The following is a 26839-nucleotide window of genomic DNA, read 5'->3' as shown; positions in this document are numbered from 1 at the left end:
AGCTTTGCGGAAGATGAAAGCCGGCAAGGCAGCAGGTTTGGATGGTATTGCAGTGGAATTTATTAAAAAAGGGGGTGACTGTATTGTTGACTGGTTGGTAAGGTTATTTAATGTATGTATGACTCATGGTGAGGTGCCTGAGGATTGGCGGAATGCGTGCATAGTGCCATTGTACAAAGGCAAAGGGGATAAGAGTGAGTGCTCAAATTACAGAGGTATAAGTTTGTTGAGTATTCCTGGTAAATTATATGGGAGGGTATTGATTGAGAGGGTGAAGGCATGTACAGAGCATCAGATTGGGGAAGAGCAGTGTGGTTTCAGAAGTGGTAGAGGATGTGTGGATCAGGTGTTTGCTTTGAAGAATGTATGTGAGAAATACTTAGAAAAGCAAATGGATTTGTATGTAGCATTTATGGATCTGGAGAAGGCATATGATAGAGTTGATAGAGATGCTCTGTGGAAGGTATTAAGAATATATGGTGTGGGAGGCAAGTTGTTAGAAGCAGTGAAAAGTTTTTATCGAGGATGTAAGGCATGTGTACGTGTAGGAAGAGAGGAAAGTGATTGGTTCTCAGTGAATGTAGGTTTGCGGCAGGGGTGTGTGATGTCTCCATGGTTGTTTAATTTGTTTATGGATGGGGTTGTTAGGGAGGTAAATGCAAGAGTCTTGGAAAGAGGGGCAAGTATGAAGTCTGTTGGGGATGAGAGAGCTTGGGAAGTGAGTCAGTTGTTGTTCGCTGATGATACAGCGCTGGTGGCGGATTCATGTGAGAAACTGCAGAAGCTGGTGACGGAGTTTGGTAAAGTGTGTGGAAGAAGAAAGTTAAGAGTAAATGTGAATAAGAGCAAGGTTATAAGGTACAGTAGGGTTGAGGGTCAAGTCAATTGGGAGGTGAGTTTGAATGGAGAAAAACTGGAGGAAGTGAAGTGTTTTAGATATCTGGGAGTGGATCTGTCAGCGGATGGAACCATGGAAGCGGAAGTGGATCATAGGGTGGGGGAGGGGGCGAAAATTTTGGGAGCCTTGAAAAATGTGTGGAAGTCGAGAACATTATCTCGGAAAGCAAAAATGGGTATGTTTGAAGGAATAGTAGTTCCAACAATGTTGTATGGTTGCGAGGCGTGGGCTATGGATAGAGTTGTGCGCAGGAGGATGGATGTGCTGGTAATGAGATGTTTGAGGACAATGTGTGGTGTGAGGTGGTTTGATCGAGTAAGTAACGTAAGGGTAAGAGAGATGTGTAGAAATAAAAAGAGCGTGGTTGAGAGAGCAGAAGAGGGTGCTTTGAAATGGTTTGGGCACATGGAGAGAATGAGTGAGGAAAGATTGACCAAGAGGATATATGTGTCGGAGGTGGAGGGAACGAGGAGGGAGACCAAATTGGAGGTGGAAAGATGGAGTGAAAAGGATTTTGTGTGATCGGGGCCTGAACATGCAGGAGGGTGAAAGGAGGGCAAGGAATAGAGTGAATTGGAGCGATGTGGTATACAGGGGTTGACGTGCTGTCAGTGGATTGAATCAAGGCATGTGAAGCGTCCGGGGTAAACCAAGGAAAGCTGTGTAGGTATGTATATTTGCGTGTGTGGACGTGTGTATGTACATGTGTATGGGGGGGGTTGGGCCATTTCTTTCGTCTGTTTCCTTGCGCTACCTCGCAAACGCGGGAGACAGCGACAAAGTATAAAAAAAAAAAAAAAAATATATATATATATATATATATATATATATATATATATATATATATATATATATATATATATATATATATATATATTCCTATGAGTCCACGGGGAAAATGAAACACGAAAAGTTCTCAAGTGCACTTTCGTGTAATAATCACATCATCAGGGGAGACACAAGAAAGAAATATAACATTCAGTTGATGTACATCGAAGAGACGAAGCTAGGACGCCATTTGGTAAGCATGTGATTGTCCAAATGGCGTCCTAGCTTCGTCTCTTCGATGTATATCAACTGACTGTTATATTTCTCTCTTGTGTCTCCCCTGATGATGTGATTATTACACGAAAGTGCACTTGGGAACTTTTCGTGTTTCATTTTCCCAGTGGACTCATAGGAATATCTTGATCACGCGCAAAATTGTGATCCTTTCCAATATATATATATATATATATATATATATATATATATATATATATATATATATATATATATATATATATATATATATATATTTTTTTTTTTTTTTTTTTTTTCATACTATCCGCCATTTCCCGCGACAGCGAGGTAGCGTTAAGAACAGAGGACTGGGCCTTTGAGGAAATATCCTCACCTGGCCCTCTTCTCTGTTCCTTCTTTTGGAAAAAAAAAAAAAAAAAAAAAAAACGAGAGGGGAGGAATTCCAGCCCCCCGCTCCCTTCCCTTTTAGTCGCCTTCTACGACACGCAGGGAATACGTGGGAAGTATTCTTTCTCCCCTATCCCCAGGGATAATATATATATATATATATATATATATATATATATATATATATATATATATATATATATATATATATATATATATATATATATTTGCTTTTTTATCTATTTTGCTTTGTCGCTGTCTCCCGCGTTTGCGAGGTAGCGCAAGGAAACAGACTAAAGAAATAGCCCAACCCACCCCCATACACAATGTATACTCACACACGTCCACACACGCAAATATACATACCTATACATCTCAAGTGTACACACATATATATACATACACAGACACATACATATATACCCATGCACACAATTCACACTGTCTGCCCCCATTCACTCCCATCGCCACCTCGCCACACATGGAATACCTTCCCCCTCCCCCCTCATGTATGCGAGGTAGCACTAGGAAAAGACAACAAAGGCCCCATTCGTTCACACTCAGTCTCTAGCTGCCACGCAATAATACTCGAAACCACAGCTCCCTTTCCACATCCAGGCCCCACACAACTTTCCATGGTTTACCCCAGACGCTTCACATGCCCTGATTCAATCCACTGACAGCACGTCAACCCCGGTATACCACATCGATCCAATTCACTCTATTCCTTGCCCTCCTTTCCCCCTCCTGTGTGGCGGGGTGGTGACATGAATAGATAAAGACATCAAGTATGAATTATGTACATGTGTGTATATGTATATGTCTATGTATGTATATATATATGTATACGTTGAAATGTATAGGTATGTATATGTGCGTGTGTGGACGTGTATGTTTATGCATGTGTATGTGGGTTGGTTGGGCCATTTTTTCGTCTGTTTCCTTGCGCTACCTCGCTAACGCGGGAGACAGCGACAAAGTATAATAATAAGAAAAAGAATATATATATATATATATATATATATAATTTAATTTGTTTATGGATGGGGTTGTTAGGGAGGTAAATGCAAGAGTTTTGGAAAGAGGGGCAAGTATGAAGTCTGTTGGGGATGAGAGAGCTTGGGAAGTGAGTCAGTTGTTGTTCGCTGATGATACAGCGGTGGTGGCTGATTCATGTGAGAAACTGCAGAAGCTGGTGACTGAGTTTGGTAAAGTGTGTGAAAGAAGAAAGTTAAGAGTAAATGTGAATAAGAGCAAGGTTATTAGGTACAGTAGGGTTGAGGGTCAAGTCAATTGGGAGGTGAGTTTGAATGGAGAAAAACTGGAGGAAGTAAAGTGTTTTAGATATCTGGGACTGGATCTGGCAGCGGATGGAACCATGGAAGCGGAAGTGGATCATAGGGTGGGGGAGGGGGCGAAAATTCTGGGGGCCTTGAAGAATGTGTGGAAGTCGAGAACATTATCTCGGAAAGCAAAAATGGGTATGTTTGAAGGAATAGTGGTTCCAACAATGTTGTATGGTTGCGAGGCGTGGGCTATGGATAGAGTTGTGCGCAGGAGGATGGATGTGCTGGAAATGAGATGTTTGAGGACAATGTGTGGTGTGAGGTGGTTTGATCGAGTGAGTAACGTAAGGGTAAGAGAGATGTGTGGAAATAAAAAGAGCGTGGTTGAGAGAGCAGAAGAGGGTGTTTTGAAGTGGTTTGGGCACATGGAGAGGATGAGTGAGGAAAGATTGACCAAGAGGATATATGTGTCGGAGGTGGAGGGAGCAAGGAGAAGAGGGAGACCAAATTGGAGGTGGAAAGATGGAGTGAAAAAGATTTTGTGTGATCGGGGCCTGAACATGCAGGAGGGTGAAAGGAGGGCAAGGAATAGAGTGAATTGGAGCGATGTGGTATACCGGGGTTGACGTGCTGTCAGTGGATTGAATCAAGGCATGTGAAGCGTCTGGGGTAAACCATGGAAAGCTGTGTAGGTATGTATATTTGCGTGTGTGGACGTATGTATATACATGTGTATGGGGGGTGGGTTGGGCCATTTCTTTCGTCTGTTTCCTTGCGCTACCTCGCAAACGCGGGAGACAGCGACAAAGTATAAAAAAAAAAAAAAATATATATATATATATATATATATATATATATATATATATATATATATATATATATATATATATAAAACTGTTGCTTATGACGGTTCCTTTAAACCAAAGCTTTGTGTGGTGGGTCAGGCGGGGATAACATGATTAACCAAGAGAACATGACAAAAGTTATGGACGATTTATATTGGAAGGAGACACTGTGAGTAGGTGGCAGTTTTCCTTGTTTAGGTAATTTCTTTCATTAATGCTTTTCGCTAACCATTAACTTTTCCAAAAGGTTTGTTTATCGTACAATGTACATATGGTGTTGATATGTACGATATATTACCTCAGTCACACCTAAATTTCGGTGTCGCAAATTAGTTTTCTCTGACAAAAGTATTCTAACCACAGAAAACGATAACTGTCTTTAAGACTGACAGAAACGATTATAGGTTTATATGACAAGTGTTAATGCTGGATTATTTTTTCTTTTTCATTCGAATTTGTTACTATCTAAACTAGTCGGTTCTAGTGGGCCATACATCATATTGCCGGTTTTTGCGACATTGCTAGTTTTCCAGGCGACACCTCTAGGTAACGCTAAAGTTAGGTAATGTCGGGTGGCAGAGCACACCACTTGATGATAGATTAGGTTGTTTGCTTAGACTTTAACCGAACAATCTGATTAAACTACATGACAGTTCGTGAGAGTTATTTTACGTTTTTGGTGTACTTAGTGTAAATGAAAAAATTTGATTCCTCCTAACTGATATTTTTATGAATCTCGACATTTGCAAAGCTTTTTAAGTAGGATAAGTTGATGAATTGAATGATTGAGTGAAACCAAAGAAAAACAATTTTGTCAGCAAATTACTATCTGATCACCGATGCTAACTAATCGGCGAGACAGCTACTGAATATTTCATTTTATATCATGGTTCTTATTCATTTTGCATTGTTCTATAGTAGGTGAGCTTAACCAATTACTGACCTTTTGTTCTGTCCATCATTCTTGATCGAATATTTTACAGTTCCTCACTTGAGGACCTGAAAACTTAATCGTACGACGACTTGCGACGAGATTTTGTCAAAAGGCAACCTAGCATGTACACTCACTGCAGGAAAATCTACGATTACGATGAACGAGTCTTGTGATTGAATGTGTTGGCAAATGTTACGTATGTATGTATTTATGTATGTATGTATGTATGTTGATGAGAGCCAGGAGAGTGACTACGCTATGAGGATGCGACAAGACTGATTACTACTGATCATTAAAATGATAGGGTTGTTAACCACCAGAGCATTGAAATAGCAGTTGTTTACCCCTTGGTCAGTAAAATGATGGGTCATGTACTCCTTGATCCATAAAATAACAGGGATATTTACCCCTGGTCAATAAGATGACAAAGCTTGTTTACCCCTTAGTCAATAAAATGATCAGGTCCCATTAATCAATACCAAGATGATCAGAAATAAGGTGATGGGGAACTCTTTCCAATCCGGACTCATAGAATTTCCCTGGTGGTATCTTACTCCCAAGTTGCATGGTATCATTTCCCATCTTTTTCCTGCCATCAGATGAGTCGCAGGGAGAGGTAGGTGGGGAAGTGCCACCTGCTATGCTGTTTTGCTTCTAACATCATCATGTTCAAATATTTTCTACAGATAATGCCGTTATGGACCATCAGGCCACATGTTATCTGCCTCTCCCATGTACCTACCAACTTACTACCTACCTGCTAACTACCTACTAACTACCTACTATCTACCAACCTACCTTCTTACTCACCTACTTAACTACCTACCTTCTTACCTACTAACTTGATCACCTACCCTCCAACTTAACTACCCATTTGGATGGTCCTTTATATACAGTGTTGGCATATACACAATTTGTGAACTTCCAGTAACTGAAAAGAGAGAGAGAGAGAGAGAGAGAGAGAGAGAGAGAGAGAGAGAGAGAGAGAGAGAGAGAGAGAGAGAGAGAGAGAGAGAGAGAGAGAGAGAGAGAGAGAGAGAGAGAGAGAGAGACTAAGAAGAGAAATTATTTGAGAAAATGTATATAAAGGAAGTGATGTTGTGGAAGAATAGGATAGGAACTTAAAAGGTTACATCTCTTTGATCATGACTCATGATCTTTGTTGCCTTTGTTAAGATGTTAATCATAGTGTGTGTTAACCTGACAGTTAGCATAACGTATGCTGACTTCCTCACTCATTGCAAATGTATCACCCTCAGAAAATCACGACAACGCCCCTGTTCACAACAAAAACTGTTAGATATTCATGAAGTCGAATTTCATGATTGTATGAATATATGAAAAATGAAATTGGAGAGACATTAGATCATGTGGGAGACATGTTATAAAAGACGAGTGTAGAAAGAAAGGGAGAGGAACAATGAATGGGAAATGTTCACGCAACCGACATATGATTGATATCAAAAGAAAAGCAGAAAGTATAAGGGAATGTGTAGATGAATCCTAGATAAAAGAATCAAGGAAAAGTAATAATACTTACAGCTGATACGAAACTTGAATATGATTAATGACTTCACTGCCTGCATTCCCTCAATGTCTCTCCACATATATTCTGTGATCCCACAAGGAAAAGAATCTTGTTCTTCAGAATAGCCTTTTGGATAAAATTTGATTTGAATGATGTGTTAACGATCTGGTGTTAGGCTTACGATATAAAAGAAAATCTGCGTTGTTTACAAAGGTGACTGTTAACAAACATTTGTAAAATCTATTTTTCTTACATTGATAGTAAAGATGAGTGTGCGTCCTAGTAACCTTTCATTAATGGAAGGATTTTCAATAAGTAATAAGAAGAGAAATGTTTACGACCTGCTAAGGTGATGTTAACTTAAGAAATGTAGAAACATCATCACTACAGTTATGTTTCACTGGGAGCTATTAGCTTTTTGAACTTAGCTTAAGTGGTAAAGCAGAATAGTTGTCAGCTATTGCTCAATTCTCAAGCTAAATTAATTGTAGGCAATTTGGGGGTTCAGGCAGCCAAGCTGGTAAGTTTCTTTGGTCTAGAGGTGTTTAAGTATGCTTAAGACGTTCCCAGGGACCAAGATACTGCTGCTGCTGCTGCAAGTTGAATCAAAGGAGACACAGAGGTAAACAGAATCGTTTAAAGAAGGCTGCTCACTCAGGTTCCAAAGACCCAACTTATACATATATCTTTGTAGACCAAACACACACACACACACACACACACACACACACACACAAACACACACACACATTACGCTCATGTTGGCAGGTGTTGCGCTTGTGTAAGGACCTTCTCACCATAAAGCCACACGATATAGCTTTTTAGTAACTCTAAAACATATCACCCTTAAAGTCATCCTACCTGCGGTCATTTTCGTCCACTAACCATTCCATTAACGACCATATCTACTGTACGAAGAAGTCTATGTCACCCCCCCCCCCAACACCTGGTAGTACCAGGTAACCATCCCGACCTCATGATGCTATTGGTGAACACTCACGGTGACGTAGCCGCTAACTCCGCCCTTCAGGCCAAAGACAGTGAAGACCTTCGCCCACCACCAACCTGGCCTCCAATATCTCTCACTTCCCGCAGCCAAGAGGATGTGGCGGTTCCTCACTCTTACCACAGGTAAGAGGATGTGGAGGTTCCTCACTCTTACCACAGGTAAGAGGATGTGGAGGTTCCTCACTCTTACCACAGGTAAGAGGATGTGGAGGTTCCTCACTCTTACCACAGGTAAGAGGATGTGGAGGTTCCTCACTCTTACCACAGGTAAGAGGATGTGGAGGTTCCTCACTCTTACCACAGGTAAGGTACAATTATCCATATTTTCTGTGACGTATGACAAAGTAAATATCTTGTGTAGAGAACACGGGCTTATCATGTGACGAGGACGTTACGTACTTCTGACCCTGATATATTGAACATTTCACTCCAGCAACAAAAGGGAAACTCCTTTAGTTATTGAGAGTGGAACAGCTCGGGAGAACACCAGGCTCTGTCAAACACTCATGTTTATCTTCCATTTGCCAGACCTTCTCTTACTCACTTCACTCCCACAAACCCTCCAACAAATCCCTCCATAATTCTTCAAACCCCAAAATGCGTCTCTTCATTCAACGTTCCCAAAAATCTTCATACAAATTCCTCCAAAATTCTTCAGCTCCTGAAGTTCCTCCCGCCAGTCAGCCATCAAGAAAGCTATTCAGCCATAGGCTGATCTCAAGCCGGCTAGATCCACTGGAGACGCAGGAAAGAATATTGTTATGTATGTTTGAGAATTATATTGTTATATATATATTTGAGGTGTGTGTTGCTGTGCATATTTGAGATGTATGTTGCTATGTTTATCTGAAGTGTACGTTGCTATATATATTTGAGGCATATGCTGCTGCATATGTTTAAGTGAATGTTGCTATATGTATTTAAGGTATATGCTGCTGTGTGTATTTAAGGTATATGCTGCTATGTATATTCTCATGTATGTCTGAGGTGTATGTCGCTATGTATGCTTCACATGTATGTTGCCATGTATGTTTCACATGTATGTCGTATGCATGTTTCACATGTATGTTACAGATTATAGTTCACTAATATTCAGTTACCGTTTGTTATTCAGAGCGAAACACCTGTGTTGTGTGGTACACATTACCAGCATCTACTACTTTACCTTAATCCTTGAACACAGCGATGTGACCCTTGACATGACGACATGACCATTGAGCACTACGACATGATCCTTGAACAAAAAGGTGTCGATCCAAAGGCATAATAGCCTGACTCAACCTGACACTAAAGAGTCAGGTCAAAGACTAGGCCATAACACCGTCGTGTTCAAGGGTTGTACCGTCGTGTTCAAGGGTCGTACCGTCGTGTTCAAGGGTCGTACCGTCGTGTTCAAGGGTCGTACCGTCGTGTTCAAGGGTTTAATATCTTGAAATCCTCGTAGTAAACGGTGTCGTTCCTCATCAGCGTTGCTGGCGACGACGTGGCAGCAGACGGCGGGGGTGAAAGTGCTAGTGCTGCAGGAAGATGGGGTCATGACCAACATGTCCTGGGCTCAGAGCTCCATCACCACGCCCAAGATGCCCTCCGCCTCCGTCTGCGTCAGGTTCAAGGTCTTCTACTTCAGGCCCCTGACCCACGTGTTCTCCCTCACCTCCCTGGAGGAAACAAGAGAGATTAACACAGGTCAGGGAGGAAGCATCGACTGGACGGAAGAAATCCAATTTCTTTGTACGTCTGTGTCTGAGTGTGTTTGTCCGTTTGTGTGTGCACGTATTGTTGTTTGCCTAAGAAACAAGGACATATGAAGTTTGTATCCTAGAGACTTACCAAGGCAGTATATGATGCTACTGTATGCCCGAGAGACTGATGATGTTCCTGCGTGTTCTCATGGGTGACCTGAAGACTTGTCACAGTGATGTACGGTGCTTTATGTGTCCTGGAGACTTATCATCATGGGAATGCATGATGTTCCTGGGTGTCCTGGGAGTGCATGATGTATCTGGGTGTCCTGGGAGTGCATGATGTTCCTGGGTGTCCTGGGAATGCATGATGTTCCTGGGCATCCTCATGTGGCAATACTTCCACAAACCCTATGTATCAGAGTATCTGTTTTTAATTAAGTTATAGAGATTACAGCTGCTAGGTGGTGGGTTCCACCAGATCTGAAGTGATTCACTCGGTAACATGATAAGTTCGTTCCAGCAAACGTTAAAGTTAAACGTTTCTGTGAGAAACAGACTTCCGGTAAGTGTTATGTTTCCCTTCAACACAGGTAACGTCTTCGTTCTTGAGTTGGATCACCTGATAACGAAATACTCATCAAATTTTTCGTTGTAGTAATGTAAACTAGAACCACAGAAATAGTGCAATCTTAATCTAATGTGGATACGCTTATCTTTTGTTCTTTAAAATCGAACCATCAATACTTTACCTTCCTGTAGGTGTGTATACCATAGCCAGTGTCTGTGGGAATACTGGCGTCAGTCAGTTCATGAATCATGGCTCACTGTTACCTTCACCAGAGGTGTTCGTGGACTACGTGCGGCCCATCGTCACCTCTGCCTTCTACTTCCTGGGCATCTCTGATCCGCTCCAGGTGCTCACCTGGTACCACTTCTGCCTCACCTATAACTACACGAGCGCCGAGATTGCTGCCTATCTGGACGGCCAGCTCCAGGGGGTCATTTCCAGGAACACCACCAGGTGATCTCTCTCTCCCTCTCTCTCTCTCTCTCTCTCTCTCTGCTTATGCAGCTACATGGTGCTTTCAAGTTCTACAAATATGCACAAAGCGTTCTTTCTCAGTTTATCGCCTTTACTCTTCGATGATAATCAACATTTGTTATTTTCATTCAATGTAAAACCCACAGACCTTTGCTTTTTGTGAAAACATATAAGTGTGATTGTCTGAACACTGTGTCAATCTTTTGTTTGATGAGACCAATGTGAGGCATAACCAGATGTTGCTGGGCCATACTTGTGGTCTCTCACATAATCGTTATCCCTGCCTCGTTCATCTTCCCACAGATGGTTTGCTGAGGCAACCCTGGTGCTGGGTCAGTATAGCTTCAATTACCTCTATGAGTTTGCCAAAGCTCGGAGCTTCAGCGGCCAGATGACGCACGCTGGGGTCTGGAGCCGAACCTTAACGTCATCTGAAGTGGCCCAGCTGGCGTCCTGCGGCGTCGATCCCCCAGGACTCGTCATTCCCTGGGAACACGAGTGGATCTTGAGCGATGCATCCTTCGTCGAGATACCTAAGGACGACGTATGTGAGAAAAAGAGTAAGTCTTCATATATCAAATTTCACGCCATGCCTTACGAGGCCGCTCGATATGCCTGTGCGGGTATTGGAGGCTACTTACCGGTGCCTCAGAACCTAGAGCACGCCTTACAACTGAATCGCACTATGTTTGCGCCGCCGTCACTAAGTATAATGTGGATAGGAGCCACAGACGAACTCCAGGAGGGAGTATACATCAACGCTCGTACGGGGGAGCAGCTGACGTGGTTGAAATGGGGCAGCAATGACCCAAATGGACTCCAGTGGCAAAATTGTCTCGTTATGGACCATGAATACCTGCATGACTACCCCTGCCACGTCAACCGTCCAGCCATGTGTATCCTTCCATCTCAGAAGGAGTGGACTCTACGAGGCCCTTGTGAGGAGGACACAGCTAATTACAAATTTGGTCTCGTGCATCCTGAGCAGAGCATCCTGGTGTTCCGAGGCTACTACCACTATGAGATCCTCGAGGAGAGCCAGGCGTGGGTGTGGCGGAATGCCATCAGCGACGAGGTCATCGCTAGACTCCCCTTCGAGGAGGACCGCTGGCCAATGGGACGTCGAAATTGGACGATGGAGAGAGAGGTGTGCGGGAGGAGGGGAACACAACTCCTACAGCTTAGCTCCTGTACGGTCAATCAGTTTACGTGCAGGGATGGTTCCTGCATCTCCCGCTTGGGTCGCTGTGACCGGAGACCCGACTGTCTGGACGAGAGTGACGAGCAAGAGTGTCAGCTGGTGCACCGACCTGTCGGCTACCACCACAGCCTACCCCCGCCCAGCCAGATCACTGGTGAGATGACCTGGACACTCTCTCTCTCTCTCTCTCTCTCTCTCTCTCTCTCTCTCTCTCTCTCTCTCCCAATTGTTCTATACAATATAAACCACTGTGATCAGTGAAGATCATTCTCCATAATTAATGACAACCACAAACATCATAACTCATTCGTCATACACAATATATTAAAGTATTTAGTAGCCTGCACAAGATATCTATCAGAATGTAATGTTGAATAATTATATCACGTCAAAATATACTTCATTTCTTTAAGGTGAATATGAATTTTTTAGAAGCATTATAAAGAAATGTCGAACACAGTGAATCATGAAGTTAAACACTCACTTCGCGTCCAGTTGCTTCACGTATCTACCCTTTCATCTTGCATCTAAATCCATCACTTTGAAGGGAAAAATAACGACAGATTTTTGTGACCATATATTCACCTGGATCTTTCACCCTGTGCTTATTACCTGAACCACTGCAGGTTCTCCCCTGTCTGTTGGCCTCAAACTGAAGATCGTGAGTCTGTCTCTTAGCGATAAGGACAGCTACCTGGAGGTCACCTACCACCTCAACATCACTTGGCGTGACCTCAGACTTCGTTTCCATAACCTAAAATCCGCGTCGCGCCTGAATCAGGTTCGTTCACCATCTTCAGTCCAGCACCGGTAACTTACTACGTGGCTCTGACCACATGAACCCCTCTCCGTGGATAGAGATGCTCACCTGAATCAGTTTCTGAACCTTCATGATTCATATTCAATACCTTTAGACATCAATGTCCGTTGTACACTTTGTTATACATCCACATCTGATTTTTGCTATATGAGAGAACGAACATATTATGTCTCCATGTTGCTAGGTTTCTTCTTCTCTTACGTCCATCTCATAACACAGAACTAATCATCACACATCCTTCATTGTTCCCTTCATACACATCTCAGTTTTCCTCTTCCGTCCACCCGTCTTGCACCATCATATGCATCTTGTAATCTGTTTTCGGTGTGTGTTCGGTGACCCTCAGGTGCCGGTCACGGACCATGGGAGTGTCTGGACGCCAACGCTGACGCTGGTCAACGTCCGAGGGACGGAGAGAACACTGGTGGATGACGAGGCTGTCCTTACTATACACCGCTGGGGACGTCCCTTGGCCGACGACCTCTCCATGCCCGAGGATGGTGAGTGTGGCCAGTGGGAAGTTACTGGGGCAGAAGTTCATGCATGAGAAGAGTTTTAGGAGGTGCAGGAGGGTGTATGATGGGAGGGGGTCTTTGTGAGGTATGTAGAAGGGAAACCTCTCGTGCTGCACCAGTTATAGTGGTGCCTTGGATAAACAAAGCTAGAAATATTATCCTTCCTAAAATCTTGACGTTTACTCAAATACTCGAGATAAAACATCCTTACGTAAGGATATCCCGTAAACCCAGGAAGTAACAGTGTGCCTTAAAATCATATCCAGGTGTACGATTGGTATTTTAGTTACGACATCATGCCACAAAGACAAAGTGCCATTTATCGTACCAAAGAATTATAGATATATGACTCTGTCTCCCTTCCCCTGCTATAGTGAACGTATACCTGGGTATCGAGAACCCACTGAGCGTGGAGCGAAAGTACACTTCGCAGTTCTTGTGTGATCTCAACCTGCAGTTGTACCCCTTCGACACCCAGCGCTGCTACATGGACCTCGAGGTCCTCTCGGCCGCCACCGACTTCGTGGTCCTCCAACAAAACGTGTCACGTGTCTCCTACGTGGGAGCAGAGCTGCTCATAGAGTACACGGTAGGTCCTGGAGCAGGCATGTTGTGGAGAGCCTCTCTCTCTCTCTCTCTCTCTCTCTCTCTCTCTCTCTCTCTCTCTCTCTCTCTCTCTCTCTCTCTCTCTCTCTCTCTCTCTCTCACATACACATTCTTCTCTAACAAAACCGTTCTAAATGATTCCCTTTTATAACCGAAATGGATTTGGAAATGAATTTTTTCAGTTTAGGGAAATAAATCTTTGGCTAATCCGTAAAACATCCAACTGTCCAAAAATATTTTGACTGGGGAAGAATGATTGGTTTGCTGGAGATCAATGTACAGCATCATGGATCGGTGATCACAAGAGGCAGACATTAACTCTGGGATCGGAACATTTTAGATCAACTTTTCTTAGGTTAAGAGAACCAATTTCTTCCTCACCTTTAACTTTTCTGACACGAGACGGCCGAGCGATAACTGCATCAGGCAATTGTTATTGTTTGGCTTTAATCTCATTTTTCATGTCTTTGGTCTTTTTCCTCAAACCACCACAACCCTGCCAAAGCTTCCCTCTCTCACGAAACAGAAAATTATCATTATGTTTTGATTTGTTACGACCAAAGTTTTCATCGTTGTTAGTTTTGCCCTCGTTTGCATTTTAATGACTCAGAGGTGATGCACTGTAAACTCTTATATAAGATATCAACGCAATCACTTTACAATAATCAGTACAGGAAAGAATTCCTATACGTAAAACATGTCCTCATATCAGTCACTATAACATCATCTTCGGTAATCATTTGATATCCAGAAATCATACTCGGCTCGTCTAACCCTAAACAAACTTTCTTCCTCAATATCATGACCATATCTTGTAAACCTTAACCTCTCCTGTACTGGGCTAAGACTGAGAGATTAGACAGCAACATATGTCACCCTGGGTGAGGTTTGTGACCGAGCAGACAACGCTTCAGAAGGCTTTAGTCCAACATTATCTCATAGCAGTATGTCCACTGGTGCATTGGTCTCGTTCCTTGGCCTTTTCATTTGTTGTTTCTTGATATAAACAATATTGCTTTTAGTACATTGTAATGTAACTTTCCTACATAAGGTTTTATTCTGATTTTCGTAGAGATGTGATCACGTAACACACTGGAGACAAGACAACTGGAAAAGATATACATCACATCAAACTTAACCCTTTCACTACGAATGTACTTCAGCTTCATGTATCTGACCTTAAGGATCAAACCAAAGGTCAGCTCAAGTTAAGGGTCGGGTCAAAGGTCAGGACATAATAACGGAAGACTGTTACAAACATGCCCTGAGAAATGAAGACAATCCAAATCTACATTTGTAGTTTACAAGATGTGATAAGCAGAGAACTGTTCTTTAGGGTACTGCTTGATAGGAGTTTCCTCAGGGTATCTCACAAACCACAGTGCAACAGATGTCGAAACAAATAATAGGATGCCTTCAAAGTTAGACCAAAAACGCTGGGTTTAAGCTTGATAAATACTCTTGTTTTAGATATTAGGGAAGTCTGAGTATGATTAGCGAACAGATCAAATGCTTTTGTTTAGTTAATGAACCTTACTTCAGGTACCATCCAAACCTTTTGTAGATAGTGAACGCAACGAACGCTTCTCAAAATTACAGGTCTTATTCAGCCAAAATATTCCTGGCTAAAGCTCTACTGTGGCTGTTGTCTAATACGTGTGGTGAACGTTTGCTTCACCAGAAACGTTTCCATACTAAAGTTAGTGATTGAGTCGTACTTCCCAGGTAGTGAGTGTAGCGCTACGCATTAATAACAACCAGACCCTGGCAGAGGCACAGGTGGAGGTAGTGCTCCAGCGACGGGTCGGTTACCCCATCATCTCCATCTACGTGCCAACCGTCATCCTCCTCATCCTGGCCTACCTCTCCCTCGTCTTCAGGAGGGACAACTTCGAGGCCAGGGTCATGTCGGCGCTCACAGTGCTCTTGGTCTTGGCTGCTCTCTTTACTCAGGTGAGTTTTGCCGTAGGTCCTGTCTTACTCACCATGAGTCTCCACACGCTTATTGTGTTAATGCTTTTATTATCTTATAAGATCAGTCTTGTAATGTTTTTAGTCTCTCACTGTCCATCTTTACTTAAGTGCCTAATCTCTCGACTTATCTCGTCGCACTTTCCTCCATACTTCATGTAATTCTCTAGTCAAATAGACCAATTTGATTACATTATCTTTTTTGTGATGATATTCATACTTTCCACTCCGTAACTTGATATATCTAAAAATCATCAAGTTTTTTCTGGGAATCTGAGTAAATGATCAAACTCCTTGGTATTGTGATTGTTGTAACCTTAAGTCTGTCCACAGACCTCCACCTCCCTGCCCAAGACCTCATACTTCAAGATGGTGGACGTCTGGCTCCTCTTCAGCATCTCCCTCATTTTTTTCGTCATCGTCTTCCACGTCATCATTGACATGGCCAGTGACGGGAAGCTGACCCTCGGGGCTGTTGGGTCAACTTCCCCTATCAAGGTCAGCCCGGTCAACAATGGGGTCAACAGCAGGCCAGAGTCATCAAGGGGTCTGATGTCCCAGCCGGCCACAGTCAGCCGCCCGTGGTTTACGTCGGTCGGTGAAGAGACGGACCAAGAGCGGAGAAAGCGGCTCTCTGACAGGATCTTCACACAGGCGCTCATCTTCATCCCTTGTTACTTCACCACCTTCAACTTCATCTACTGGATCTACATCTTTGCCTAATGTAATCAGCCTATTTTCACACAGGATGTGTTTCATTGCTTTCATGGTACAGAAGCTTGGCCAAGCTTACTTAGAATACTTAGAATACTTTTGATATCTTGATTCACTACGTCTCTTCGTTGTATATCAACTGACATATTTTTTCTTGTATCTCAATGATGATGTCATTATTACACGAGAGTGCACTTGGAAACTTATCGTGTTTCATTTCCCCGTGGACTCTTAGGAATATATATATATATATATATATATATATATATATATATATATATATATATATATATATATATATATATATATATATATATATATATATATATATATATATATATTTATATATATATATATATATATATATATATATATATATATATATATATATATATATATATATATATATATATATATATATATATATATATATATATATATTGGGGAAGAGCAGTGTGGTTTCAGAAGTGGTAGAGGATTTGTGGATCAGGTGTTTACTTTGAGGAATGTATGTGAGAAATACTTAGAAAAGCAAATGGATTTGTATGTAGCATTTATGGATCTGGAGAAGGCATATGATAGAGTTGATAGAGATGCTCTGTGGAAGGTACCAAGAATATATGTTGTGGGAGGCAAGTTGTTTGAAGCAGTGAAAAGTTTTTATCGAGGATGTAAGGCATGTGTACGTGTAGAAAGAGAGGAAAGTGATTGGTTCTCAGTGAATGTAGGTTTGCGGCAGGGGTGTGTGATGTTTCCATGGTTGTTTAATTTGTTTATGGATGGGGTTGTTAGGGAGGTGAATGCAAGAGTTTTGGAAAGAGGGGCAAGTATGAAGTCTGTTGTGGATGAGAGAGCTTGGGAAGTGAGTCAGTTGTTGTTCGCTGATGATACATCGCTGGTGGCTGATTCATGTGAGAAACTGCAGAAGCTGGTGATTGAGTTTGGTAAAGTGTGTGGAAGAAGAAAGTTGAGAGTAAATGTGAATAAGAGCAAGGGTATTAGGTACAGTAGGGTTGAGGGTCAAATCAACTGGGAGGTAAGTTTGAATGGAGGAAGTGAAGTGTTTTTGATATCTGGGAGTGGATTTGGCAGTGGATGGAACCATGGAAGCAGAAGTGAATCATAGGGTGGGAGACGGGGGCGAAAATTCTGGGAGCCTTGAAGAATGTGTGGAAGTCGAGAACATTATCTCGGAAAGCAAAGGTGGGTATGTTTGAAGGAATAGTGGTTCCAACAATGTTGTATGGTTGCGAGGCGTGGGCTATGGATAGAGTTGTGCGCAGGAGGGTGGATGTGCTGGAAATGAGATGTTTGAGGACAATATGTGGTGTGAGGTGGTTTGATCGAGTAAGTAATAATAGGGTAAGAGAGATGTGTGGTAATAAAAAGAGTGTGGTTCAGAGAGCAGAAGAGGGTGTTTTGAAATGGTTTGGTGACATGGAGAGAATGAGTGAGGAAAGATTGACCAAGAGGATATATGTGTCAGAGGTGGAGGGAACGAGGAGAAGTGGGAGACCAAATTGGAGGTGGAAAGATGGAGTGAAAAAGATTTTGAGTGATCGGGGCTTGAACATGCAGGAGGGTAAATGGCGTGCAAGGATTAGTGAATTGGAACGATGTGGTATACCGGGGTCGACGCGCTGTCAACGGATTGAACCAGGGCATGTGAAGCGTCTGGGGTAAACCATGGAAAGTTGTGTGGGGCCTGGATGTGGAAAGGGAGTTGTGGTTTCGATGCATTATTACATGACAGCTAGAGACTGAGTGTGAACGAATGGGGCCTTTGTTGTCTTTTCCTAGCGCTACCTCGCACACATGAGGGGGGAGGGGGTTGTTATTTCATGTGTGGCGAGGTGGCGATGGGAATGAATAAAGGCAGACTATGAATTATGTACATGTGTATATATGTAAATGTCTGTGTGTGTATATATATGTATACGTTGAGATGTATAAGTAAGTATATTTGCGTGTGTGGACGTGTATGTATATACATGTGTATGTGGGTGGGTTGGGCCATTCTTTCTTCTGTTTCCTTGCGCTACCTCGCTAACGCGGGAGACAGCGACAAAGCAAAAAAAAAAAATATATAAAAAAAAATATATATGACAATGATTTTCCTAATCAGTCACCGTTTTCTGGGTTACCGAGATAACGCCAGGAACAAACAAATAAATGGCATTATTCGCTGACTCACATCCACACCCCGCCTGCACCGTACAATGCATGGCAACACAGCCCCCAAGCAGACCTTACTCTGTTTTCATTTGACTCTTTTACATGCCCTGGTTTCAGTCCATTAATTTTGCGACGCCCTTAGTATACCACACCCCTCCAGTTCACCGTAGCCTGCGCACACCTTACACCCTACTTGTGCATTTTCAAGCTGCAAATACTCTAAACCTTTTTCACTCCATTCTTCCATCTCCAGTTCAGTCTTTCCCTTTTTCTTGTCCCCTACTCTTCGGACAAATGCAACTTCCATGTCGAACTCTCCAAGTTCTTTCTTTCCATATGTCCAAACCATTTCACCCCACTCTCCTCAGGTCTCTCAACCATATTCTTCTTATTACCATACCTCTCTCTTACCCTCACATCCAACTCGATTAACCCTCCTTACACCATATATTGTATTCAGGCATTTAATTTCCAACACTTCCACTCTATCTAGTATCCATGCAGCACCGTCTGGACCACTTCATTATAAAACATGTTTATCTCTACCATCAATGATAATGACACACTTCTCACAATGTGTACGAGATCTCATCCCCTCATGTCAATCCCATTGCTCACTTCAACTTTCATAGTTCCATTGGTTGCCTCACGTCTACTCACTTGTATCTGAAACTTCCCATTTCCTGATTGTTAAGGTGACTTATGGTAGATGGCATGTTTTGTTACTAATGATTCAGGGAGGAATAATCCCTGGGAAAGAGTGTAACCAAACAGTACACTTTATACCGTAAGTAAATATTGATATATGACTATCCTATCTTCATGATTTTCTTAAATTTACCAGAGAATTTCAACATATTTATATCGCACCACTTTAGAAATCAAGTCCTTTTCTTCTTTGATTTAGACAGAGATATTGTGAATGAATTCAAAAAGAAAGGCACATTCAAACTGATAAGAATTCATAAAAATCAGATTTCGTGGAGATATTTCTTTGGATATGGGCAGTTTGGAGGGAAGAATGAAGGCTACCAAACATATCACTTGAATACAAGATGGTACTTTTGTCTCTATGAACAGCTTTTATAATTATAACACCTACGTATTGTGATAATGGGACAGGAAAACAACATACAAAGGAAAAACAATAATCGTTAGAGCAGAAATTACCATTTTCTATTATAAAGTATTCAAAGAAAATGGTTATTTTATGGATATCTATTCTAACATAGCAATCACGTTTCAGGTGAACTTGAAATGATATCTAAGTAAAACGTAGGACGGTATTAAGAAATGTCCATACCATTTTGCATGACCCCTTTACAAGAGAATTTTCCTATGATTTATGCTTGTTATAAGTATCTAGTCTTGTGTTTATTGACTGTAATACGGATGTATAACCATAGAAAAGCCATTGACAAATAATCATAGGTCATTTGAAAGTTACCAGTGATAGGCTGACCAATGATAGGCTTCATAAAAGCTGGTTCTATCATTTTTGTTAGGGAGAGAGAGAGAGAGAGAGAGAGAGAGAGAGAGAGAGAGAGAGAGAGAGAGAGAGAGAGAGAGAGAGAGAATATGTATACGTAAGTGTCTGTATAGTTATTGATGTCATTAAGCTAATTTACAAAATCAAAAGTTATGATCAAGTCACCTGTAATCTTTTCTCTGATATGGTGAACAAATGTATGGCCTCGAACCCTACCCTGTAAGTTAACAACCTTATTTCAGGTGTCATCTTTTTGCCTTCCTCTGGACTTTTTCTGTTAGTTCTTTATGTGTGTGTGTGTGTGTGTGTGTGTGTGTGTGTGTGTGTGTGTGTGTGTGTGTGTGTGTGTGTGTGTGTGTGTGTGTGTATGTATGTGTGTGTGTGTGTGTGTGTGTGTGTGTGCGTGTGTGTGTGTGTGTGTGTGTGTGTGTGTGTCAACCTTAGTAGAATCCCGATATTTCCTTTTATATATTTCCATACAAATACATCTTACATATTGAGATATCTAGTAATTTTGTATGGTGTATATGTGTGCATATGTATACCGCCAAGCAAGCATACATGCATTATACATCAGTACCTGCTCAGTGTATTTTGCATCTAAACGAGTCCCGTGTGAACTAGCGCTCGACTTGCTTCCCTCCCCCGCGGGGTGGACGTCTTGGACAGTGTGGCGTGGGGGTGCCAGTGGGTGGATCACCTCAGGCTCTGGACCTCACCTGGTGCAGCTGGTAGATATCATCCTCTCATTACCAGCTGCATGACTCAGACATACGTAACGAAGTTTTCCGAAAGAGATAGTCATGAAAATCACGTTCTCACACCTTCGAACGTAACGATAGTCTATTCCTGGTATCTCCCCTGAAGATGTAATACATGAAAGTGCACTCGGGACTTACGAGTCTCATGTTGGTCAGTATACGTGTAAGAGAGGCGGAGATAAGACGCCGTTGGTGCACATGTGTTTGTGGTTTGTGGTCTCCGTATCTATCAGCAAATACTAGATCACACGCATCACACTAAACTAATGTAATACATATATTTTCTTTCTTTCATACATATTCGCCATTTCCTGCGTTAGCGAGGTAGTGTTAAGAACAGAGGACTGAGCCATTGAGGGAATATCCTCACTTGGCCCCCTTCTTTGTTCCTTTTTTGGGAAAAGTAAAAAGATAAAAATGGGATGGGAGGATTTCTAGCACCCCGCTCCAACCCCTTTTAGTTGAATAGAGAGAGAGAGAGAGAGAGAGAGAGAGAGAGAGAGAGAGAGAGAGAGAGAGAGAGAGAGAGAGAGAGAGAGAGAGAGAGAGAGAGAGAGAGAGAGAGAGAGAGAGAGAGAGAGAGAGAGAGAGAGAGAGAGAGAGAGAGAGAGAGAGAGAGAGAGAGACTCAAAGCGTGATCTGTCCCCCTCAGCCTGATACTAAGGAGGCGATCAATAGAGGATATAGGTCAAATATGTCTGTGTTATATGTCATGTTGAATGTCATGTTGTGTGTCATGTTGAGTGTCATGTTGTGTGTCATGTTGAGTGTCATGTTGTGTGTCATGTTGAGTGTTATGCTGTGTGTCAGGTTGCCAGTCACATCATCTGCCTATGAGTAGCAGGTATGGGTTCCACTGAAGCTGGAGCTGAGTGGTGCATCACCACGGCCGTTAGTGACTGCCAGCCACCTGTAGAGTAATAACAGCCACCTGTCTTTCCTCTCTTGTTAGGAGCCCAACTGACTTCATGATCTATTTTCTTCTTCCTCGTCGCTGGAAATTGACTTTCTCCAACACAAAATCATTTCCAGGTTCTTATTCACAGTTTCTTTATTTCCGGAATGATGCCCGTCTTTTATACCATCATTTGGTCATTTTTTCCAGCATCTTCTGTGATTAAGATTTCAGTCTCGCTTTTGTCTTCTTTTTCCATTCTTTGTCATCAGTTGATATGTCTCCTGCCGCCAGATATCTGCATCTTTCAGCATCTCCGATGGTCTATTTAGGTTTCGTCCACATATCTATCCTGTGGACACTGATATGATGATAAAAGTTAACTCTCTCTCTCTCTCTCTCTCTCTCTCTCTCTCTCTCTCTCTCTCTCTCTCTCTCTCTCTCTCTCTCTCTCTCTCTCTCTCTCTCTCTCTCTCTCCAGCAGTAACCTGGTATGCCTGGACAGGTCTGTCTGTATTCGACACCGTCACTATTAACGGACCAGCCCGCCTCGTGTGAGGGGTGGGTGGGTACCGTGGTACAGTTTCCTGTCAATAGACAAAAAATGGCTTCGCACGGCAGTTCTACATCGTTGCCAGGATGTGCGAGGCGAGAACCGAGAAAATGGGTCATTTTCCTTGTGACGTTTGATGAATATTAAATTTCTCGGCTTTTCATTTCAGAAAATCTTTTAGTTCGTCTTTATTCATCTCTTATCTTATTTTTATCTCTGTCTGCTCACTATCTTGTCTCAGTTTATCATGCTCTTCATGTTTCTGAGTCGCATTTATGTATCTGCGTCTTACGGGGAGAACCTTCTACTCTCGTACTACTCCTTTCTTAACCTTATATATATATATATATATATATATATATATATATATATATATATATATATATATATATATATATATATAAATATATATATATATATATATATATATATATATATATATATATATATATATATATATATATATATATATATATATATATATATCATCCCTGGGGATAGGGGAAAAGAATACTTCCCACGTATTCCCTGCATGTCGTAGAAGGCGACTAAAAGGGGAGGGAGCGGGGGGCTGGAAATCCTCCCCTCTCGTTTTTTTTTTTCCTTTTTTTCCAAAAGAAGGGACAGAGAAGGGGGCCAGGTGAGGATATTCCCTCAAAGGCCCAGTCCTCTGTTCTTAACGCTACCTCGCTAATGCGGGAAATGGCGAATAGTTTGAAAAAAAAAAAAAAAAAATATATATATATATATATATATATATATATATATATATATATATATATATATATATATATATATATATATATGGGCTATGGATAGAGTTGTGCGCAGGAGGATGGACGTGCTGGAAATGAGATGTTTGAGGAAAATGTGTGGTGTGAGGTGGTTTGATCGAGTAAGTAACGTAAGGGTAAGAGAGATGTGTGGAAATAAAAAGAGCGTGGTTGAGAGAGCAGAAGAGGGTGTTTTGAAATGGTTTGGGCACATGGAGAGAATGAGTGAGGAAAGATTGACCAAGAGGATATATGTGTCGGAGGTGGAGGGAACGAGGAGAAGAGGGAGACCAAATTGGAGGTGGAAAGATGGAGTGAAAAAGATTTTGTGTGATCGGGGCCTGAACATGCAGGAGGGTGAAAGGAGGGCAAGGAATAGAGTGAATTGGAGCGATGTGGTATACCGGGGTTGACGTGCTGTCAGTGGATTGAATCAAGGCATGTGAAGCGTCTGGGGTAAACCATGGAAAGCTGTGTAGGTATGTATATTTGCGTGTGTGGACGTGTGTATGTACATGTGTATGGGGGGGGGGGGCCATTTCTTTCGTCTGTTTCCTTGCGCTACCTCGCAAACGCGGGAGACAGCGACAAAAAAAAAAAAAAAAAATATATATATATATTGCATTAGTGCGTAGGTATCCGTGGAGATGTATGCTTCTTTTACGGGGAATTATGTATATTTCTACAACTACAGTACATTATTAATCGTATGCCTATTACGTATAAACATACTTAGTCTTGTGTACCCACAGATCAATCGGTTCATATCAAAATGCATTATACAGCGTTGTCTTTCCATTTCTCAACACTTGAGCATCTTGAGCATGTAGTTACATATCAGAAGACACATACATTATTCTCTCAACAACAAGAGCACGTCCTTGCCCCTGGAGCTCGACATTGTCAACTCTCAGTAATATGAGAGGACCTTCCTGAAGGTCCTATGCTGGTGACATTTCCCAGCAGGTTCAGGATCCTGTATTAACTAGAGCCTGACTGTCTGGGTTCAACCTGGGGAAACTTGCTCAGGCTATTGTTCGCGCGAAATCAAATCACATTGTAACTTTCTGAGAATCATCTATCACACTGTAGCTTTCTCGTAACATCTACTCATTATAGCTTTTTGAGGAACTATCTCATAACTTTATTTCACACACACACACACACACACACACACACACACACACATACATATATACATATATACATATATACATATACATCATAGCTTTCTGAGAAATTACTTCATCATAATAACATTTTGAGAACATGTATAAACCTAAGACTCATATCACAGACTCACAAACTCGCACCCAGAATACGTACATTCACCGCCACTTTTCACTACATGCACTTTCAATTGTCATTATGGTATATATCATCTTCAACACCACCAGTATATAATGTAGAATGAATAAACTTGAAACAAAATCCTATAACAGAAATCTGAGTCACTTTTTCTGACTAACTAACCCTGTTTGCTCTATACAAGATTAACTACACTGTGTGAATACATACAACCCAACCTACCCTTTACCTGAACACAAACCCCTTTATTGCATGGGTATCAATATTTCCATCTGTGTATCGTTGTTCTACCTAGCTATCACAGCATCAATCTCTATATATTTATCTGCCTATATATTTGTGTGTGTGTGTGTGTGTGTGTGTGTGTGTGTGTGTGTGTGTGTGTGTGTGTGTGTGTGTGTGTGTGTGTGTGTGTGTTACCAGACTCCGCTTACTTGAGGTTACACAGCTAGTTATCTGGGTGTGGGTGGGTTTGGTAGCGGATGTATCTATGAAAGCTGAAGTATGCCACATGGGGTGTGAGGGAGCTGCGGTCCTCACTGCACTGCGATTGTATGGCAAGAAAGGTCACTTTCTTGAGGGCAAAGATAAATATGTTAGATGGTGCAGTAATATCGAGGATGTTGTACTGATGTGGGTCTCGCGTCGTAAATGAAAAGAAAGGAAGAAAGTGGATGTGTTGGAAATGAAGTGCGAGTGACGCTATGTGATGTGGGGAGGTTGATCACGTCAGGAATGATAACATCAGATCATGTTGTAAGCACAGTCTGACCCAGGGGACCGAATGGAGTGTGCTGAAATGGTTCGAGCATATGGAGACGATGAATGTAGAAAGACTGCCGAAGAGAACCTCTATGTCAGATTTAGAGAGAACAAGGTGGAGGCAAGACTTAGTCCTAGGAAATATGGAAGGATAAAGTAGAGGAGGCTTTGGAGTATCGGGGACTGAACACTCAGGAAGGTAAGAAGAGAACTGAAGTTAAGATGAATTAGTCTTAAGTGATCTATGGGGGGAGACACATTAAATGGTTAACATAAATCATGGAGTAGTGTGAGGGTTTGCTGTTTCGATACATTATACAAGCCAATCATAGAATGGATAAGTGCAAGATTAGTCCATTCTTCTTTTGTATCTGATGATTCCTGTTCATTTTCTAGGCCCTACATATTTGCCTGTCTATATGTCTATTAATCGTTATATCTAAACATATATCTATAATTTTTTGGCCTACCTGATTAGCTGTATGTCTGATATCTGACTTTTTATTTCCTTGTCTGTCTATCCATTCCTCCTCGTATTTATTCGTCAGTCTACTCATCCAAATTTTTAATCTATTGTCACCTGTCTCTCTGTGTATAGTTAGTATATTCTCCATTTGAATATCTGTTATCATACCCTTGGATATATCTATTTTATCTATGTCTTCGTCAATCCGTCCCTTTCTAATGAAGTATGTATTAACCCATTCATTATGTACTTATCTGGAAGAGCACATAACCATATACATGTTTATCAGTGTCCATTAATCAATCCATTTAGTTACCTACCAACCAGTTACATTACCAATAACTTAGCTATCTATGTTTATGCCTTTCTGCTATTTTGTCAGCTCATCTACTTCACTGTGAGTCTATTCACCCACCGCACAATGGTAAAGGTTATGGTTCACGTACAAATGATGACTGTGGAAAACACAACCCAAGGACACGGATCATCTCCAACTTAATAATGCAGGTAGAACCTCTCCCTATCGCTCATCACCATCACATTCACCCACCGATCTCTTACATTATAACTGCTGACGCACTCACTCTGCTGCTCCTCAAACACTTCTCCCCTCATGATCTTTCATGACAATTGTAGACTGATTCAGATTAAGTGAAAAACCTTTGTACCAGTTATTCTGTGTGCATTATCATATTTCATGAAATAGATTATGCAACTGAGGTTATGGTGTACGTAATAAATACTCATAATCCAATGTAAGCCTTTGTTGTAATTGCTTTCCATATTTCATTTATATATTTCTAGATATCATTTTTAGATATTATCATATTAAAATGTGTTCGAAAATGTGTCATTTAGAATATTCAACTTTTACAATAAGAAAGTTTAATGAATCTTAAATGCATACTCTGGGAGATTCCTGTCACATGGTCATGTATACAGAGAGTGTGTATGTGATGAGTTATGTGTAACACCTGACACAGATGAAGGTTTTCAAGCTTATTCACCTGACTGTTACAACTTGATGCTGATGGTCCTTATTAACCGGAATATCAGAGGCCTAAAGCCCAATACATCCTTCCAGCCACCGTCCATTTGTCTTCATCTTTCGATGTATTTAGGAGGTTATGACGTCCTGATTATGTAGCGGGTTACGGCAGCCGCTAAAACTTAGAATAAGATCATATGTGATAG

General features: G+C 41.6%; 1 protein-coding gene across 1 annotated transcript; it reads left to right on the top strand.

The window, feature by feature from the left end:
• The first annotated feature begins 9350 nt into the window (after positions 1–9350).
• Positions 9351–16657, top strand: LOC139765775 (uncharacterized). The gene is made up of 8 exons (XM_071693563.1): positions 9351–9595; positions 10435–10615; positions 10940–11991; positions 12464–12618; positions 13004–13157; positions 13547–13761; positions 15504–15731; positions 16083–16657. The coding sequence occupies exons 1-8, from the start codon at positions 9445–9447 to the stop codon at positions 16470–16472; spliced, it is 2526 nt and encodes an 841-aa protein (XP_071549664.1). The 5' UTR covers positions 9351–9444; the 3' UTR covers positions 16473–16657.
• Positions 16658–26839: the final 10182 nt, after the last annotated feature.

Source organism: Panulirus ornatus, chromosome 56, assembly GCF_036320965.1.
Source record: "Panulirus ornatus isolate Po-2019 chromosome 56, ASM3632096v1, whole genome shotgun sequence".
NCBI lineage: Eukaryota > Metazoa > Arthropoda > Malacostraca > Decapoda > Palinuridae > Panulirus > Panulirus ornatus.
This window is presented reverse-complemented; position numbering and strand designations above follow the sequence as displayed.